Source organism: Squalius cephalus, assembly GCF_949319135.1.
Source record: "Squalius cephalus genome assembly, chromosome: 8".
In the NCBI taxonomy this organism is placed as follows: domain Eukaryota; kingdom Metazoa; phylum Chordata; class Actinopteri; order Cypriniformes; family Leuciscidae; genus Squalius; species Squalius cephalus.
Window position 1 is genome coordinate 43,525,945 of NC_137129.1, and position 21,234 is coordinate 43,547,178.

At 36.6% G+C, this 21,234-nt stretch overlaps 2 protein-coding genes and 2 long non-coding RNA genes across 8 annotated transcripts in view; 2 read left to right on the forward strand and 2 right to left on the reverse strand.

Moving 5' to 3' along the window:
• LOC307163780 overlaps positions 1–21,234 on the forward strand; it is a 274,817-nt gene that overhangs the window by 231,246 nt on the left and 22,337 nt on the right. The window lies entirely within an intron of this gene.
• Positions 1–21,234, reverse strand: part of LOC307163660 (uncharacterized protein) — a 115,278-nt gene that overhangs the window by 68,950 nt on the left and 25,094 nt on the right. The gene's annotated exons all lie outside the window — the stretch shown is intronic.
• LOC307163689 (NLR family CARD domain-containing protein 3-like) lies at positions 347–21,125 on the reverse strand. Of its 2 annotated transcripts, XM_079879877.1 has the most exons (6): positions 21,098–21,125; positions 16,120–16,179; positions 14,242–16,035; positions 3,824–3,997; positions 3,293–3,466; positions 347–2,745 (listed from the first exon to the last, which is right to left on the reverse strand). In XM_079879877.1, exons 2-6 carry the CDS (start codon positions 16,167–16,169, stop codon positions 2,739–2,741), a joined length of 2,199 nt encoding a protein of 732 aa, XP_079736003.1. In that variant the 5' UTR covers positions 16,170–16,179; positions 21,098–21,125; the 3' UTR covers positions 347–2,738. The 2 variants fall into 2 exon arrangements, with proteins under 2 accessions (XP_079736003.1, XP_079736002.1); XM_079879876.1 differs by lacking the exon at positions 21,098–21,125 and having other exon boundaries at positions 16,120–16,252.
• On the forward strand, positions 9,150–9,767 carry LOC307163789. Its single transcript, XR_013822146.1, has 3 exons — positions 9,150–9,235; positions 9,356–9,432; positions 9,663–9,767. It is a non-coding gene; the product is annotated as an uncharacterized lncRNA (long non-coding RNA).

A 21,234-nucleotide genomic window follows, 5' to 3' on the forward strand; every position in this document is an offset into this window, starting at 1 on the left:
CGATATCGTTGCTTAAATGGTTTGAGGAAACCGATTGCCTTAAATGGTTTAAGTTAATCAAACTCAGAGTAATAAAGTTACATAAGACTAAGCAAAACCTATTGGCATCTAGTTTCCTCGAAAGGGAACACATTATAGTGAGACGAAGAGATCGCTCAAACCTCCTCACATCGCATTAATTGCATAATTTCATGGAAAATAAATAGAAATGCTCTGAAATGTGACGTAAACATGATATTTTGTTAATTGTTCTTCATTTCATGATATATACGATGCCAATCTCCATGCATGCTTCGACTCACAGACCTGTGACACATCAATACAAACATCACCAACTATTCAATTCAATTCAATTCAAATTTATTTGTATAGCGCTTTTCACAATACATATTGTTTCAAAGCAGCTTTACAGAAAGTGCATTTCAGAAATGTACATAGAAAAATAAAGTTAGTTAATCATGTATTAATTTAGGGCATAACATCGCTGGCGTTGAGTCATCTCTTCACAGGCGTTGAGTTAAGCTGAGCATCTGAACAAGAACAAAGATCGTAGAATACAGTTGTTTTATGCATTCTTGTAATCACAAATAAATGGAGGCGCAACTGTGTTGTCTTTTAATGTGAAATGAGTCATTGTAGGCCGTATATTTCATCAACTGTGTTTGTTTGGTGCTACCCGAAATCTATGCATTCACCACAGACTTTACACCAGCATCAACTCTTCTTCGTTTGGATCACCCTTGTGGATTATATTTTTTCAACTATTTTTTTCTGAGTGAGTTATTCGCTGTGACGAGACTGTGGTCGCGACTGAACTGACTTTGAACTGATCTTTGAATTGCAGGGGTTACATGTTCCTTATATTCATTACACCCACATTATCTATATTCCCATATTATCAGTTTGTGTTTCTGTGTGGACATTTTATGGACTAAGTTGATAGTGAAGGATCCTTTGGAGCTGTTTTTGGGTGATTGTGGCGTAGGCCTATTGTTGATTTCTGGTGTGGTTGTATTTGTCATTTAAAACATTTTTTGGTATGCATTTGTTTTGAACTGTTGTTTGGCAAATAGACTTGGATGTGATTCCCCCTTATTTTTGTGTTTCATTTTGTCTTTAATTTGAAGTGTTACAACAGAAAGCTGGAAATGTCCATCAATGGCGGGGAAAGAGTTAATAGAGAGTCATGAACAAAATATTACAATAATAGATTGCCACAAATTAAAGAGGTAAAAGTAATGTGAGTTGCTATAAGTAATAGAATAGAACAGAGATAATAGAATTGAGACAAGCATTAATATAATTAATTTGACAGATAAACCTCACATAGAAAGATCTAGTTAGTTCTTTCTATCTCTCCATCCAGACATTAATGCTGTACCTCAGATCAGTTGATTTCACTGGTTTGTCCAGAACGGTCACTCTTCATGGACACACAGCTGGACTCTGAGTTTCATCTCTGACTGCTGAATCGACTTATAATAGAATACAGTTAATCATTCATATACAAGATTTAATGTGGAGTTGGCAATAGATTAAAGACACCATATGAGAATGTATATTCTGCAATTCTAAATGAAAATGAAAAGCTTAAAGGGGTCATATAATGGTACATGCACTTTTACAAGTTGATTGTACTGAAATGTGTGTTGGCAGTGCCTGTACACAACCATCATAAAATGATAAAAATCCATCCAGTGGTTTTTTTTTAATCTCCTTATATGTTTGAACCTCTCTGAAATCAAGCCGTTCGACCGTGTGACGTCACACGGTCGGACGCCCCTCCCACGATTGTGATTGACAGCTGCAGCGTTTCAACACACACCCGCCCTCGCTCATGAGCGAGCTGTCAGTCATAGTCCGCGCGTCATTGTTGATACCCTCACTGGAGCGCTGTCTATGAGCAGAATGGCGTCTGCGATTGTTCTTCGGTGTAATAAGGAACACAGCAGTCATTTGAATGTTCCTAAATCTGAGCCATTGAAGATGCAGTGGCTGAGTTTTGTTTTTGAAGCGATATGCCCAAAGGATTGACGCGGGGATTCCCTCACGGGGATTCCCCACGATCGTCTGTGCTTTCCTGTTTCTTACAATACTAATGAGAATTTTTAATTAAAGTATATTACAAACTTTTAATTTAGACCCTAAAGAATCATATTAGCTTGTACAAAAATGGCATTATATGACCCCTTTAAGTAAGTTCAGTGCTGATTCATTTCTGTTGTAAAAAAGTTATTACTTTAGTTCATTTATCTATACAGCCGCTCTGGAGAAAACCGTGATGTCATCGTCCAGCTCAGTTCAGTTCTCATATAATGGTGTCAGATCAGATCAATAACATTGTTGAATATTAAGTGTCTCCAACTAAGCAAGCCAGAGGCGACAGTGCAGGAACTCAAACTCCATCAGTGACAGAATGGAGAAGAAAACCTTGGCAGAAACCAGACTCAGTCGCTTAGTTCTCCTCTGACCAGCAAACAGTGATTATGATTATGATTCAGGCATTACAGGTCAGAGGTCAAATTGGATCTGAACATTCAGAATATTATCCAGTTCATCTGGTTGAAGGTTTCCTTGTTTGACTTTGGATGTAGGATTGGATCATTCTGTAAAGTTACACACACATGTGTGTGTGTGTGATGATCACTGTGGGTTTGTGTCTGTTGATTCTGTTGAATGTGATTGTGTCTGTAGAGGCTCTTTATTCTCCATCAGCTGATCCAGAGAAGGTCTAAAGTTTAAAACCTGCAAGTAAAAACACAGACAGTCAAACGTGACATTATTGAATTATCCACTTTAGAAAAACTAAAAGAAACTACTTAGATGATTAAGTGAGAGATTATAATATAATACGGTGATACGCGATTGTTAAAGCTGTTTTTAAACATTCAGATTTTGATTTTGCTTCTAAGTCACCATGAATGATGACCCTTGACCCTTATCTATAATCCTGTATGGCTGTCCTCTTTCTGTGTCATTGGGTCAGTTTTATTTATGATAAAGAAACTAGTGATAAATATTTACCATTATCTTTTATTGCAATTGACATTCTCTCAAAATATATCATTTAGGGATAAAAAGACAATGATAAAAGCAAATATTGAATTGTTTGGAAAAAAAAGAAACTTGAAGATATTTATTTGTTGCTATATACTATTATTAAAAAAATAAATGAATTAAAATCTTATTAAACATGTTTATAGTGAGTAATTCACCATCACAATGAAAGTTAACCAAGAAACTAAATTAACTTTCAATTAAAATATGAACAGTTTTAATCATCACTACAAACCAAAGTGTCTCCAGTTTATAATGTGGATCTTTCCTCAGATCAGAGAGCGGCTTCACATCTGAGTCTCTTAGATTATTCCCTGACAGACTCAGCTCTCTCAGGTGTGAGGGGTTTGATCTCAGAGCTGAAGTCAGAGCAGCACAACCTTCATCTGTAACACCACAATACCTCAACCTGTAGAGAACAATGACACTCTTCAGTCTCTCAGTTCAGGATCTACAGCTCAGATAAGCAGAACTTCACAATCATAAAGAGAGCGTTAATTTTTTTTTTTATGCAAGTACCCAAAAATCATCAACATATCTGTACATGAACATGGTTGTCACATCTTTACATCATCCAGTCATGTTTAATCTATCAGTAATATTGTAAAATAATGTAAGACAAATTGGAAAGAATCTAAGGAAAATAAAATCAACATTCCCATTAGTAATGTCACAGTAGATTTTTTTTTTTTTTTTTTTTTTTTATGGCAATCATTATTTACCATTAAAACAGAGGACTATGTTGAGACATGTTATACAATCTTACCACAGTTTCTCAAGTTTACAGCGAGGATCCTGCAGTAGATCAGAAAGCTGCTCGACTCCTGAATCTCCTACTTTATTCCCTGACAGACTCAGTTCTCTCAGGTGTGAGGGGTTTGATCTCAGAGCTGAAGTCAGAGCAGCACAACCTTCATCTGTAACACCACAATCACTCAATCTGTAGAGAACAATGACACTCTTCAGTCTCTCAGTTCAGGAAACACTGATATAAATGATATGATATATTAATTTCTCCTCAACAGATTTGTATATGAAAGCAGTTGTCACCTCTTCACATCATCCAATCATGCTTATAACTATTGTTGTGGAAAATATGCAATTGTCCTGTTACAAGTATGCCTTTTTGTAATCTAGTCAACCTGTAAATAATAAAACTATATTTAATTGAAACTAAGAAGCTCGCCTGCTAAAAGTCTTTGATTTTTGATGAAGAAGTCTTCTGACCTATAGATTGTGAGTATGAAAATTCAGATGCTTATGATTTAGGACAGATTTGACGTCCTTTACCTAACCTGAGAATAATCAACATAAGGTTAAATGTGTCTAGAAATACGCACAGTAAAAACTATTAAAAGTAAAATGACCTCAGAAGTTTTGGAAAGAATCCACTGAAGATTAAACATCCTTTTCAGTTACTTGATAATAAACTTTTTTTGTATCAGTGTTTCCCATCGGTTGAGAATTTACTTGTGGTGGGCAGGGCGAAGTGCGCTTATTGAGCGGGTTCAGAATAAACTAGTCAAACAAAGATTTATGAAATCTATTTATTACAGAAAATACTCAATATCCTTAACAAATAATTTAGAAATAATGTAGAAATTCATATTATGCATAAATTCATAAAATTGTACTACAAGCTTGAACAAATATTTTCATAATGAATACTATTAACAAAGTTGACAGTTTCTGTCTGAGCAATTCATTTTTCTCTGCTTTGAAAACAACTTTCTAAGGCCTGCCTGTACGGATCGACTTCAGGGTCAGGTCCGTTTACTAATGCTTAAGCGTGCAGCAAGGGGCTCTCCTTGAAGTTTATTTCACATGTCAGTTTTGATCTGAAATAGAACAAACTTACATAGCCATTTTGGAAGATAGCACAAGAGAAAATTAACTCACAATTTTCAAATTGTGCTTTCTTGCATAATGGTTTAAAATCACTTACCCTGTTCATTGCTGAGAAGTCTCACTCACAATTTAATATTGTTTAAGGCCATTTCGCGATTTCAGTCTATCTATTGTTTAGTTTGTTGTTTAAATGGATATCATATATAGACCAGTGGTTCTCAACTTTTTAGAGCGTTTTTTTTATTTTTTTATTACAGAATCAATATTAACTCAAATTAAATTGCTTTATTTTTGCCCTTGCTTATAGATGAGGTTGACAGAAGTTAGCCACTTTCGTTTCAACAGAGGATGAAATGTGTCATTAGGCTTGTTCGCCTTCATATAGCTCTGCGCAGACCGATCGGCGGCTGACTTGAAGCAGGTTAGAAATCTTGTCCGACTTGAGACAGCGCCGACGCCATGTGACTGTGACGTATGCCATCAAAGTACCAAGAGAGCGACTCGAGAGTAGCCGGAGTTTTCCTCATAGTATCATTATTTCTGTGATACAATAGTTCAAATTATCATAGAAGTACTGAGATAACAGTTTAAAGTTCAAAAATATACACAATGATGTCTACGATAGCGATCAAAATAGAGTAAATCAGCTTTTGATTTGGCGCTTAAAATAATGCATTTATCGATTACATTGTTTCGCCACAAGGTGGTGACAAGTGACTGTTAAAAAATGTATTTGTTATTGAATCATTTATTAAAGAGAATGTAGTACTGTATGTTTCTAAAATAAGAAAATAATTATTTTTGTAAATATGACTCATCTTATACATCATGTACAGTCTGTATAAGTGTATGATTTAACTTTTCCCCATGGTCTAGTGTTAAAAAAAGAGGGAAAATGCAATATCTAATCACAATACTTGTAGAATCGCAATACATATCGTATCGGCACCCAAGTATCGTGATAATATCGAATCGGGAGATAGGTGTACCGTCCCAGCCCTAATATTTTTCCAGTGCATTTTCTACCTTTACAGATACCTTTAGAAAATAAATAATCCTATAAAAAAATACAAATTTCAGTAGAAAATATGCAATGATGGAAACTACAAAGTGATGCTTTTAAATTTTAAATTAAAACCGTATGAGTGAGTCATCGAGTCATTTATTCATACAAAAACAAAGCAAGAGACGTAATTATGAATGAATCATTGAATCATTGATTCAAAGACGCAGATTCGTTCACCAACACTGCTGTTGCAAAAAATACTGAAAATACTGTGTTTAAAATTAACATCACTTAATATTAATAGCTTTTGTTTATTGAACTGTTGTATAAAATCATTGTCACATTTGCGATCGTGTGGATATTCGTAAAGTGATCAACATTACAGGAACTTAAAGAGTTTGAATCTTAAATCGATCTGGCAAGGCAACATAATCTGAACCTATCATACCATACACGCTGCTTGTGTGAATGCAAAAAAACTTTTGACCACAAAAGATGAGGTTATTTGATCGGATGTCATGTATTTACGGCATTTTACCTGCTAGAAATACATGCTCAGTTTAAATGTTATTTTAAGGTGGGGTAGAATTAAATGAACGGGTTAGTATTCGGAATAGGCCTACTCAGAATTCCATTTTACTTTAGAATATTGTCTTTGAACTTCCGTTTATGCTGTCGCTCTTTCAAAGGCATCGCTCTCGAGGAGTAATTAACTGGTGAAGTGGATTTACTTATTTTAACATATGATGACTTAGGTCAAATATCTATCATGCTGCTTATTGGTAGGTGTCTAAAATTAACATAGGGTAAGGCTTTATGTTGATATAATGAGCCCATTTCATGTATAGGCCACGACCTAGATTCGCCTATCATGCACCCCAAACCCCTCCCCTGACAAAATCATGCTTTTCTGAAAGGTCTGGATGTGTAGAATATGAATATGAATGTTAACATTGACATTTTTGGGATACACTACCTGTTTTAGCCCTGTAAATAGGGAAACCCTAAAAAACGATTTTAAGCGATTTTAACACGTCGAGATTGGCCTAGTCAATCAGAACAGATTTTAGGTGACCCAATACTCTTACTACACTAAATTGATAATTACTTTAAATAGTTGTTTTTAATTATTTTTTTATTTAATATAGTTAAGGCTTTGTATGGATATAATCGATCAAGGACCTTTTCCATAGTATCAGTTAATATGCTAACGTGCTAACATTCCAACATGTCAAAGCTGACTACGAAATTATTCACAGCTCCTCCTCACCCTCCCCATCTTTATTTAATATAATTGACCCCTCTTACTACACTACATTGATAGTTACTTTATATAGTTGTTTTAATTTATTTATTTTTTTATATATAGTTAAGGCCTTGTATGGATATAATCGATCAATAACCTTTTCCATAGCAGCAGTTAATATATTTTTTTAATTGTCATTAAAATAAGATATTTTTTTAAATTTTCATTTAATTAAATTAGCATGCCAAAATGGCATATACGAATTGACATGTCATACATACGCCATTTCATGAGATCAGTCTGCACTGAATTGCTCGGTGTTTGATATTTTAGTTTACAATTTAATATAATTGACCCCTCTCACTACACTACTGTCACGGATCCACTCAGCACACCTCAGCCAGCGTCAACTCAACACACCTGGTCTCGATCACAATCACCCGAATTCTGATTATCTGCACCTGCAACTCATCACTTCACATGCCACGCTCACTCTGGATATAAACCCCAGTCACACCACAGTTCAATGTCCGGTCTCGTCTTCAGACATCTGTGACTCCCCAGTGCTATTCTCCACGACTCTGTTATTCTGCAAGTATACCTCAAGTTCAAGTCTCTCATTACTCTCTCTCTGTGTGTTCCCTGCCAGCCTCATTAACCGGTGATTTCCTGGAATCCCTCAAGATCAAGACCAGTCCTGTTTGTCTCAACCTGCTAAGCTTCATGTATCCCAGTTCCATGGCCTGAGTGTCTCTATCTGTTTCCTGCATTCTAGAAACTCTAAGTTCTACGTTATATTCCCTGAGTTTGACCATTTGTGCCTCCAAGCTATCCGGAGCTGCATACAGTGTCTAAATAAACCTTTGTTATCCTTATCTCTGTGTCCTCGTTCATACAGTGGTGTGACAACTACATTGATGCTTACTTTAAATATTTGTTTTTAATTATTTTAATTGACATTTGACAGATTGATAGATATATACTTTATTTGTCCCAAAGGGAAATTTTAGACGTCCAGTAGCTTATACATACACACACACACACACAGTAAAATCTCCAGTGTTGAAATCCTGGTGTTAAGGACTTTTAGAGTAAAGTGTTAATTTTCTGGTGTTGAATTTCAAGGGATTAACACTGCTAGTGTAAACCGCACCCTCTGGGTGGTGAAAATATGTGGAGTTAAATTAATAACACCGAGAGAGTGTGAATAGTTACATCCGGGACATTTACGCACTGGGCGCCACCAAACGAGCTGAATTTTTTTTCAAAGACGCCATTTTCTTTGACTCACGATGCAAGGCATACGAGGAGGGAAAACGCATCAATTAACTCTTTTATCGCATTTATACATGCATTTTATAACATTATATTGTTTTATAACAATATGTATGTGCTGTGCACGGCTAAACCGCTCTCAGATGGGGCATTTTCCATGACGCGCGATGCGGAGCAGACCAGGATGGTGTCGCTTTTTAACAGGGAAACGACGAAAGTAAGTGTTTTAACTAATTTACAATATGAATTTCTAACATATTGATTTATAGCGATATTTAAATGCTCTGCGCGCTTAAACGAGCCGAAACTTTTTTCAAAGGCGACATCTTCTTTGACTCAATACGGAGCTGACGACGAGGAGATTTGCTTGTAACGTTAACAGGGAAAACACAGAATGTAAGTGTTTTTAACCTAATTTACAACATGTATTTCATGGCATTAATGTTTTGTAACGATATTTATGTGATGTGCGTGCTTAAACCTTTCTCACAGACTCGTGACGCAGTGCAGACACGGAGTTTGCTTTTAACAGTGAAAACACTGAGTAACGTTAAGTGTTTTAACTCATTTACAATAGGCTAAGTTACGTGTTTTATAATGTTATATTGTTTTATGACAAGATTTGTGACGTGCAAATATAATAAAGTAGCCTATGTATTTATCCTCAAACTATCTTTTACTCTTGTTTGCCAGCACACCTAATGTATAACGTTAACTGAAAAACTCCACAAACTGCGGACCGACAATGCACGTGAAATTGCCACTTTATTTCCTTATTTGGAGGACCAATTTTCTTAAAATTGGTAAGTAATTCTTTCAGATTAAATATTTATGCAAAATGTATTTATCAGATTTACTTCTGGTTGATGTTTGGATATGCTTTCATGTTTAAATGTATTGATTTTGCTATTTGTGTTTGCTAGGAGCATTTCTATGATGCACCAAGTGGCTAAGGGTACCAAGCTGGGTGTTAGACTGTACAGACTAGAACCTGGTGATGGTAAGATTTAACAGATAACATACATGTATGAGAGAATCATGGGCACAAACATAAAAACTAATCATAGCTTGGTTGCTGTTTGGTATAACTAGATTTTCTGTTTCATAACACTCATTTTGAATTTGTCCAGTCAAATTATTTTACAAAAGTATTTTATTTCTTTTTTTACTTAAAATGAGTTTCAAACCTTTTCATGATTTGACATATGTTTTCTTGCTGTTTAATTTTAGAATCAACTGACTGGGAAATCTCTGCCCATCACCTGCCCCCAACATCACAAAGCCACAACAACGGACCAAAGATTCTTCCGGCAGCTGACGATTTAGTGAGATTTCTTAAGGTGTGTGTCTTAATTTATTCTTAAAGGGTTAGATCACCCACAAATGGAAATTCTGCCATTAATTACTCACCCTCATGTCGTTCCAAACATGTAAGACTTTCTTTCATCTTCACAACACAAATGAGGATATTTTTAATGAAATCTGAGAGCTTCCTATCCCTCCATTGACAGTCCACGCAACTACCACTTTTAAGCCCCAGAAAGGTAGAAAAGTACATCATTAAAGTACTCCATGCAACTCCAGTGGTTTAAAATACATTTTATTAAACTATGCAAGTGCTGTGTTTGCAGCAAAAAAACATTTACCACTTAATTTATAAAATATTAATTTTCAACATGCGTTCATGAGAACATTACAACTTGTGCATGTTGGTAATGCGAGAGCAGATGCTGTTGTGTGAACGTGCATTGAAGATTAATATTTTGTAAATAAAGTTGAGGTCAAACCACTGGAGTCACATGGATTACTTGTGATTTTCTTTATACCTTTCCATGGCTTTGGAAGTGGTAGTTGAATAGGCTGTCGATGAAGGGACAGAAATCTCTTAGATTTCATTAAAAATATCATCATTAAGTGTTCTGAAGATGAGCAAAACTCTAACTGGTTTGGAACAACATAAGGGTGAATAATTAATGACAGGATACACATTTTGGATGAATAAAGTCTTTAATTTACTTGGAAATCAGTAAATTCCAAGTCTTAATCTAACCAAAATAGTTTCTTGTTTGAGTCACGAAAGTCTAAAATGATTGAACTTTTTCCACCATAAACTTGCTGTATTTATAAAACACAAATTGTATTGATTGTAATTGGTCTGGTTTTGTGTTGTCTAGGGAACCAGCACTCCAGAATTTTTTGAGAAAGTTGGATCTGCACAGCCTTTCCTTCTCTGAAACAACACCTATGCACTGAACTTTACTGTTAGCAACTGGACACAACTGATCCACTCATATCCTGCAACTGTTTTTCATCTGCTGAATGTTGTTAACTCATGCACTGCTGTACTGTTGCAAAGTCGAAGGTACTGAATCAACTTCACTGACACAGAACTTACATTCACTGACATGTACAGGACTTGAGGTATTACAGACCATTTGAATAAGCAGCTTTCATATAATTCTGGTGACAGAAAGGCATATATTGTGCCTTCATTTATTTTAAAAGTTAACCTATGATGCAAAGGGGCTTGTTTAGATAATAAAAAACTAGTTTGTTAAAACAACTGCTTGTATTTTGCCTTTATTTTTAACTTTACAGTGAACAGAATTCTACTATGATCCCAGACTGAGGTTACAATTTAACTTTCTGGATTGTTTTGAAATAAAGGATTGAAAGAGTAATATAGAGTGATGTGTTTATTTCAAATTGAATTTATTCTTTTGAGATTAAATTATTTGTGATGTTTATTTTACAGTTCTTTAAAGTGGCAGATGCAGAACACTAATAAGAAAAACTGGTAATAACTCCCTTAGTGTTTTTATTTGTAAAAATGTGTTTTATCAACACCAGGATGGTGTAATATTTGACTCCTATAAGGTTGAGAAGATTGTGATTTCCATTTTTTTTAAAGTGTTAGGTCAACACCAGAACAGTGTAGAATTTTAACTGCACCCAGCTCTGTAACAGTGTTGTTGTTCTCTGCATTGGTGTTAATATTTTACTCTCTTAGTGTTCATATTGTAACACTGTGTTGGTGTTGTGAGAGGCAACACTTTTGAAAGTGTTAAACTAACACTTTGTGGGTGGTTCCTATATATAAACTTTTAAAGTGTTGAAATTAACTCTATTGGTGTTGATTTCCGGATTTCAAATTTACTGTGCACACACACACACATATCTCACACACACAGATAATCTAGTCGGTTATGTAGTTGGTTTCTTCAACATAGTTGAACTGCTCAGTTCTGTCTGAGTTAAGACATGAGTCAGTGGGCCAAGTGACTGCAGGTCCTTCAACCAGTCATAGGGGATGTCATGGGACAAAACCAAAGTCCAGATGCATTGTGCATGTCCCTGGTCTTGTATATGGACCACTTGTGCAATTATGGGCAAACGCAGATTCTGATGCAAGATTAGCCAGAATGAAAGAAATACGTGACAAAAGATTAGCTGAACCACTGGAATCTGCTCACAGAATGACTGTAACCTGTGAACTTATACCAGACACCATTACAGAAGGTGATGGATATCACAGAGAATGCTACCAAAGATTCACCATGAATCTCAAAAGACTCGACCAGAAGCCTGAACTATTAGCAGCAAGTTCAAGGCAAAGTCAGAGGGCCTCACCTGGTGACAAGGTGCTCTTCACACCTGACTGTATATCGCGTTCCTTCTCCTTTTCCCTATTCTTTGTTATTTGTTCATCGGAACGTCGTCTCTTTGGTCGTGTGTCGGCCATATCAATTCTCAAGAATATCTAATTTTAACGTTAGTCGTTGTTCATCTCTCCTCTAGATAACTTCCCTCTTCATGCTTCTCTCTCCTCCACCCACCACACCCCCCTTCATGTGCACGCACACTAATCTACTAACTCTCCTGACCGCTTTGTCGGACAAAAATGGTGGATGGCGGATTATGATTGGTCAGATCGCCTGTCAATCAAACTCCCTGCGAATTCCACACTGAAGAGAAAATGACTGAAATTTCAAAGCATCTTTGTATGACTAACCATTAATCTTTGTTTGTTGATTATTTTTCATGGACTCTCAGGATTCATTCAAATAAAAACAAGATAACTCTCCTGAATTAGGTCCTGAATTAAACAGCGTTCAGCATGCAGTTGATGATGTCCAGTTTGTCGCTTTGTTCACGGTCATTTCACGATCAGTTCACGCTCGACTCTGCGTGCATCTCTCTCTCTCTCTCTCTCAAAACAAAACATTTTACTCAGTTTACACGGGTCATTCAAATGATTTTGGATTTTGAATTGTATCTTCCTGGGCCGCCCAGGTAAACCTTATGTGTGGGAAACCCTGTATATCATTATTGTATATCATTCATTATTCACCACAGGAGAGAAACCGACAACGCTGAGACTTAAATAATTAAATGAGTATTAAATCATGTTTAATTCAAATTCAGATTACTTATTTATTCTTACGGAGCCTGGTTGATTTAGTTTACACCTATGTTAATTAATGCAGTAATAATCAAACATGTACTAACAGTTAAAGGGATACTTCAGGATTTAGCATTAAGCTTTGTATTAGTAGAAAACCTGTAGTATTTTTGAATTACCGTGCTTTCCACCCTCATATCCCCCTGAGACAAGAGATTTATGTATTTTTTTGTCTGGAAAAAATCCTCCAAAGACGTAAAAATCGTCATTTTGCGTCATCGGGGGATTTTCTGGCCAGAGGCGAGAGACTACAGCCAGTAGGAGGGGCTGTACCGCGTGTTTTCAGCCCACCCATAGAGGGTGGGATCTCACTCACAGAATGTACACATAGTGTCAGCCATCTTTCTTTGGAAGCTAAACTAGCACGCTCTTGTTCTGTGGAAAAAGCGGAGTAGTAGGGGTTACCATCCTCCTTTTCCCGGACTTGTCCGGCGGGGCGAGATCGTCCAAAATGTCCGGGATTCGGCTTTTGCTTTCTGCAGTCGCCATTCATTGTTTACAAGGACACCTTTTGTTTCAGTCTAACTGAATTCGTTCCGATTGGTGAATCTGAATATAGTGTTTACATGAATTCTAAACAAGTGATCGGTTGATGTGCGTTTTAGCATTGCTAAGAAAATTCCCGCTCCTCCGTGAGAGATACGAGACCGGCGCGTCTCAGTAATGACGCCACCGGCCTCGCGCCGTTCTCCCGCGCCCCTCAGCCTCGTCCTGCTCGCCACAGTAAACATAATGAATGGCGACTGTAGAACGCAAAAGCCGAATCCCGGACATTTTGGGGCGATCTCGAAAACCCGGGCAAACTTGTCACGGAGACTCACTAGTAGCCTAACCTTGTTGTTTTCAACTGCGCTCTCTTACCGGTAGGCGTGGCCTCCTAGGGCAGCGAAGCAAGTGCATTCTGGGAGTTGTTGTCTTTCACCCACATAAGCCAAAAATACATTTTCTGGCTTTTCTCAGTCTAGAAAGCTCCAAATTAAAAAATGTCTTCACATGTCTTCTACATAAATGACCTATTTTAAATACACATTCATCTTTCCAGAGGTGAAGTAGTCCTTTAAGGCTTCTGCTATTCATGTGTGAATCCTTATGACTCTCTATCACTCTCTATAGCTCTACATTGGTTTATGATTAGTTAATATCTTCGCTAATCATGAGTTCAAGTTGAAAAACTCATTAATTCAGGTATTAGTATATGATTATTTATGTACTGTTATTGTAAAGGGTTACTAAAGACATATATGAATTTCTCATTTTACAGTATTGCTTTGGTATGAAAGTGCATTCCTAAACTCATAAATATGATCATGTTTTATCAGTGTAATGATTGTTGTCAGAGTGACTTACTGAACTGATCTGGATTCTTTAACCACAGGCATCAGCTTCTGAAGAACTTCATCTGCTGTATTTTGGGCTCCAATAAACTGATTTAGATTAAAAACATCCATCTTCTGCTCTGATGTCAGCAACACATAAACCAGAGCTGACCACTGTGAAGAGGAGAGTTTGGTTTCTCCTATTCCTCCAGATTTCAGATAATCTTGGATCTCCTGCATCAGAGAATCATCACCCAGTTCATTCAGACAGTGGAACAGATTGATGGATCTCTCTGGAGAGCGATTCTTCCTGATCTTCTGTTTGATGATCTGAACTGTTTCCTCTTTGTTGTAGGAGCATCTTCCAGTCTGTGTCAGTAGTTCTCGTAAGAGAGTCTGATTGGATTCCAATGAGAGACCCAGAAGGAAACGCAGGAAAAGGTCCAGATGTCCATTCTTACTCTGTAAAGCCTCGTCCACAGCTCTCTGATGAAGCTCAGATAATGAGTGATATTTCTTCTGGTTTAAGATTTTAGAAAATAAACCTTGTTTGGTTTTGTCAAACACATTTCTCTTCTCGTTTGTAAAGTGAATGTGTGCATATAGAGCTGCTAGATGTTCCTGGATGCTCAGATGAACAAAGCAGAAGACTTTCCCCTGATACAAGCCCAACTCCTCTCTGAAGATCTGAGTGCACAATCCTGAGTACACTGATGCTTCTGTCACATCAATGCCACAATCTCTCAGGTCTTCCTCATAGAAGATCAGGTTGCCTTTCACAAGCTGCCGATAAGCCAGTTTCCCCAGTTTGAGGATCATGTCTTCATCTTTCACTCTCTTCTCATAGTCCTTCTCATGTTTGATGCTGGTCTGATTGATCAGGAAGTGTGTGTACATCTGAGTGAGAGTCTTGGGAATCTCTCCTCTCTCTGCTTCACTCAACATCTTCTCTAGAACAGTGGCTGAGATCCAGCAGAACACTGGGATGTGGCACATGATGTGGAGGCTCCTCGAGGACTTCAGGTGTGTGATGATTCTTTTAGTCCATCTCTTTTTACTGATTCTCTTCCTGAAGTATTCCTCCTTCTGTGGCTCATTGAAGCCTCGTACCTCTGTCACTCGATGGACACACTCAGAGGGGACGAGATCCGCTGCTGCTGGTCTGGAGGTGATCCAGATGAGAGCAGAGGGAAGCAGATTCCCCTCAATGAGGTTCATCAGCAGCTCGTCCACTGAGGCTGATTCAGATATATCACACAGTTTCACTCTGCTCTTAAAGTTCAGAGACAGACGACACTCATCCAGACCATCAAAGATGAACAACACTTTATATTCACCACAGGATATTTCCATTTCTTTTGTTTCAGGGAAAAAGACATGAAGAAGATCTGCAAGACTGAGTGTTTTGTCCTTCATCAAGTTGATCTCTCTGAAAGGAAGTGGAAATATGAGCTGGACGTCCTGATTCTCTTTCCCTTCAGCCCAGTCCACAATGAACTTCTGCACAGAGACTGTTTTCCCAATGCCAGCGACTCCCTTTGTCAGCACAGTTCTGATGGGTTTGTCTTGTCCAGGTAAAGGTCTAAAGATGTCATTGCATTTGATTGGTGTGTCCTCTGTTTCTGCTCTCCTGGACTGAGTCTCAATCTGTTTCACCTCATGCTCATTATTGATCTCTCCACTTTCACTCTCTGTGATGTAGAGCTCTGTGTAGATCTCATTCAGGAGTGTTGGGTTTCCCTGCTTTGCTGTTCCTTCATACAGACACTGAAACTTCTTCAGCAGATTTGATTTAAATGTGCTTTGGACCAGTTGAGAATCACGACTGAAAGAATAAATGGTTAGATTACATAATAAATGAAAGAAATAAAAGTGATAGTAAAATATCTTTATGACAGAAATTTTGTACCTCAGATTAGATGACATGTGTCTTCCCCTAAATGTTCCTTGAGTGTCCATAGACTGTTCACTAATTATGGACAAACACGGACAGAACAGAGACAATACAACAGAGTCGAGAAAACAGAGACAAGAATTCATATAGTGTTAATATAGAGCCAGATAGAGCGGTGCCAATGAGCGCCTCAACGCTCCTGTTAACACTTTAACATAACTCTGTAACACTTTACAATAACGTTCAGTTGTAAGTCATTTATAAGTGACTAGTAAATGAAATACAAGTGATATACTAACATTTTATGTATGTTTTGTAAATTCTGTTACAAGTCATTTACAAGTGATTAGTAAATGATTAACTAATTATTTATGAAACATGACTATGCGTTCATAAATGATTAATACCGGTAAGTGATGTTAATTATTATATATATGTTTTATAGATTCAGTTATAAGTAATTTACAATTGATTAGTAAATGATTAACTTATTTACAAAACAGGTAACACTTTAGAATACTGTATCTTACTTACTGCATAACTAATAAGGAATTATTGAGGAACTAATAGATAATTATTTATTAACACTTAAGTCACTACTGTTAACTACTAAGGAAGATGTGTTAACTAATTAGTATGTAATAGAATTGTATGATTGTGTTAAGTTTCAGTTAGTTAATCAATAACTAATGAATTATGTCATAACTCTTGAAGAACTATTATTAATTATCTATTAATTAATGTGCAAGAAAAATAACTAAGAAGTAACTACTATGAACAGTCATACACAGTGGTTACTACAATAAACCGTTTTATTTTAGCAGTGGAGTGGTGGATGAAGTACACAAATCAAGTACTTGAGTAAAAGTACAGATAACCCAATAAAATATTACTCCAGTAAAATGATAAACTATTGGCCTATTCATTTTCAAAATTACCTTAGTAAATATACAAAGGTAATTACTTGAAAAGTAAAACGCACTGATCAATGTTTTTTATTTTATTTTCTAGCCAGTTTTAGTCATTCTTCAGCACTAATAAGAAAGATAAGTGCAGACATTTACTAGGCTATATATTGATCTGCAAATAAGCAAACTTTTTATTTAATTAGCAAAATGTATCATAATGTATGATAACTTATCTATTTTACAAAGGTTTAGATAATACCGTTAATAATGTGTTTTTTACAGTAAGTTTGATTTGAGTCAGAAGTATGTGGTAATTCTGTATTAATTACTAATGAGTTCCCTATATTCTCACTTTAGAATACTGTTCCAGGTTCCAAGTAATTCCTGAAGAATTATCTAATAATTATTTGTTAATTACCAATTCATTTCCTTATATGTTCACTTTAGAATACTGTTTCAGGTTATAAGTAGCCTAATTCCTGGATAATTATTTGATAATTATTTATTAATTACTAATGAGTTCCCTATATTTTCACTTTAGAATACTGTTCCAGGTTCCAAGTAATTCCTGAAGAATTATCTAATAATTATTTGTTAATTATCAATTAATTTCCTTATATGTTCACTTTAGAATACTGTTTCAGGTTATAAGTAGCCTAATTCCTGGATAATTATTTGATAATTATTTATTAATTACTAATGAGTTCCCTATATTCTCACTTTAGAATACTATTCCAGGTTCCAAGTAATTCCTGAAGAATTATCTAATAATTATTTGTTAATTATCAATTAATTTCCCTATATTCTCACTTTAGAATACTGTTCCAGGTTCTAAGTAGCCTAATTCCTGGATAATTATTTGATAATTATTTATTAATTACTAATGAGTTCCCTATATTCTCACTTTAGAATACTATTCCAGGTTCCAAGTAATTCCTGAAGAATTATCTAATAATTATTTGTTAATTATCAATTAATTTCCCTATATTCTCACTTTAGAATACTGTTCCAGGTTCTAAGTAATTCCTGCAGAATTATTTGATAATTATTTATGAATTACTAATAAGTTCCCTATATTTTCAGTTTCCCTCAGTCATTGCCTCAAACATGAATTTACTCAATGGCATTCTATGCTGAGGAAAACAGACACACACAGTACTGTATATAAAATATAAAAACTAATCTGAGGTTAGTTTTGTATGACTGTTCATTAGTAGTTACTTCTTAGTTATTTTTCTTGAACCTTAATTAGTAGATAATTAGTAGTAGTTCTTCAAGAGTTATGACAGAATTCATTATTTATTGATTAACTAACTGTTACTTAACACAATCATAAAAATATATTACATACTGATTAGTTAACACATCTTCCTTAGTAGTTAACAGTAGTGAAGAAGTAGTTAATGAATAATTACCTATTAGTTCTTCAATAATTAATTATTAGTTATGCAGTAAGTAAGATACAGTATTCTAAAGTGTTACCACAAAACATGAATATGCGTTTCATAAATGTTTAATAAATAATGTTGTTGTTTTTTTTTTGTATGTATGTAGCAATTAGAGGGTGCAGAAAGTGTTTTAAATGCCTTGTATACACGTACAGATCATTTGTAACAGGTACGTATCATTTGTGACAGGTAAGTATCATTTGTGACAGGTAAGTATCATTTGTAACAGGTAAGTATCATTTGTGACAGGTAAGTGTAACACATTTACAAGTGATAAATAATTTACACTAGATTAGAGGATGCAGAAAGTGTTGTAAATTATTTATTCATGCATTTATACATCATCTATAACAGGTGTTGAACACTGTAGTGTAGTGTAGTGTAGAGTGTAGTGTAGTGTGTACTGCAGTGTAAGTGCTGACTGGTGAGGGTATAGGCAGCTGTCTTCTGTAGTGTTGTAGTGTAGTGTGTAGTGTAGTGTAGTGTAGTGTGTAGTGTGCACTGCAGTGTAAGTGCTGACTGGTGAGGGTATAGGCAGCTGTCTTCTGTAGTGTTGTAGTGTAGTGTGTAGTGTAGTGTGTAGTGTGCACTGCAGTGTAAGTGCTGACTGGTGAGGGTATAGGCAGCTGTCTTCTGTAGTGTTGTAGTGTAGTGTGTAGTGTAGTGTAGTGTGTAGTGTGCACTGCAGTGTAAGTGCTGACTGGTGAGGGTATAGGCAGCTGTCTTCTGTAGTGTTGTAGTGTAGTGTGTAGTGTAGTGTAGTGTGTACTGCAGTGTAAGTGCTGACTGGTGAGGGTATAGGCAGCTGTCTTCTGTAGTGTTGTAGTGTAGTGTGTAGTGTAGTGTAGTGTAGTGTGTAGTGTGCACTGCAGTGTAAGTGCTGACTGGTGAGGGTATAGGCAGCTGTCTTCTGTAGTGTTGTAGTGTAGTGTGTAGTGTAGTGTGTAGTGTGCACTGCAGTGTAAGTGCTGACTGGTGAGGGTATAGGCAGCTGTCTTCTGTAGTGTTGTAGTGTAGTGTGTAGTGTAGTGTGTAGTGTGCACTGCAGTGTAAGTGCTGACTGGTGAGGGTATAGGCAGCTGTCTTCTGTAGTGTAGTGTGTAGTGTAGTGTAGTGTAGTGTGTAGTGTGCACTCCAGTGTAAGTGCTGACTGGTGAGGGTATAGACAGCTGTCTTCTGTAGTGTTGTAGTGTAGTGTGTAGTGTAGTGTGTAGTGTGCACTGCAGTGTAAGTGCTGACTGGTGAGGGTATAGGCAGCTGTCTTCTGTAGTGTGTAGTGTAGTGTGTAGTGTAGTGTAGTGTAGTGTGTAGTGTGCACTGCAGTGTAAGTGCTGACTGGTGAGGGTATAGACAGCTGTCTTCTGTAGTGAAGTGTAGTGTAGTGTAGTGTGTAGTGTGTACTGCAGTGTAAATGCTGACTGGTGAGGGTACAGACAGCTGTCTTCTGTAGTGAAGTGTAGTGTAGTGTGTAGTGTGTACTGCAGTGTAAATGCTGACTAGTGAGGGTATAGACAGCTGTCTTCTGTAGTGTAGTGTAGTATGTAGTGTAGTGTAGTGTAGTGTGTAGTGTGCACTGCAGTGTAAATGCTGACTGGTGAGGGTATAGACAGCTGTCTTCTGTAGTGGAGTGTAGTGTGTAGTGTGTAGTGTAGTGTGCAGTGTAGTGTAGTGTGTAGTGTAGTGTAGTGTTGTGTAGTGTAGTGTAGTGTAGTGTGTTGTGTAGTGTAGTGTGTAGTGTGTAGTGTAGTGTAGTGTTGTGTAGTGTAGTGTAGTGTAGTGTAGTGTGTAGTGTGTTCTGCAGTGTAAGTGCTGACTGGTGAGGGTATAGACAGCTGTCTTCTGTAGTGTAGTGTAGTGTGTAGTGTAGTGTAGTGTGCAGTGTAGTGTAGTGTAGTGTGTACTGCAGTGTAAGTGCTGACTGGTGAGGGTATAGACAGCTGTCTTCTGTAGTGTGTAGTGTAGTGTGTAGTGTAGTGTAGTGTGTAGTGTAGTGTAAGTGCTGACTGGTGAGGGTATAGACAGCTGTCTTCTGTAGTGTGTAGTGTGTAGTGTAGTGTAGTGTAGTGTAGTGTGTACTGCAGTGTAAGTGCTGACTGGTGAGGGTATAGACAGCTGTCTTCTGTAGTGTGTAGTGTAGTGTGTAGTGTAGTGTAGTGTAGTGTGTACTGCAGTGTAAGTGCTGACTGGTGAGGGTATAGACAGCTGTCTTCTGTAGTGTGTAGTGTGTAGTGTAGTGTAGTGTGTGCTGCAGTGTAAGTGCTGACTGGTGAGGGTATAGACAGCTGTCTTCTGTAGTGTGTAGTGTAGTGTGTACTGCAGTGTAAGTGCTGACTGGTGAGGGTATAGACAGCTGTCTTCTCTGAAACACATCGAGTCGTTAACCACTGTGCACCTGATGTGAGCAAAACATACAAAAAAAATTAACATAATTTATTAAATATTTATTAAACGCATAGTCATGTTTCATAAATTATTAGTTAATCATTTACTAATCACTTGTAACGAAATTTACAAAACATACATAAAATGTTAGTATATCACTTGCTAATCATTTATGAATGTTCTGTAAATTATTAGTTCGTCATTAACTAACCACTTATTAATGACTTACAACTGAACGTTATTATAAAGTGTTACCTTAATAAAATGGTCAGAAATGGTCCTGTCTGTATTTAATGTTCAATCATGTAATTGAAGTGTTCGTCTGTCATCTGTGTGAAGACACAAGAGATCGTTTGGACACTGATAACAGCGGCAACACACACTCAGCATGA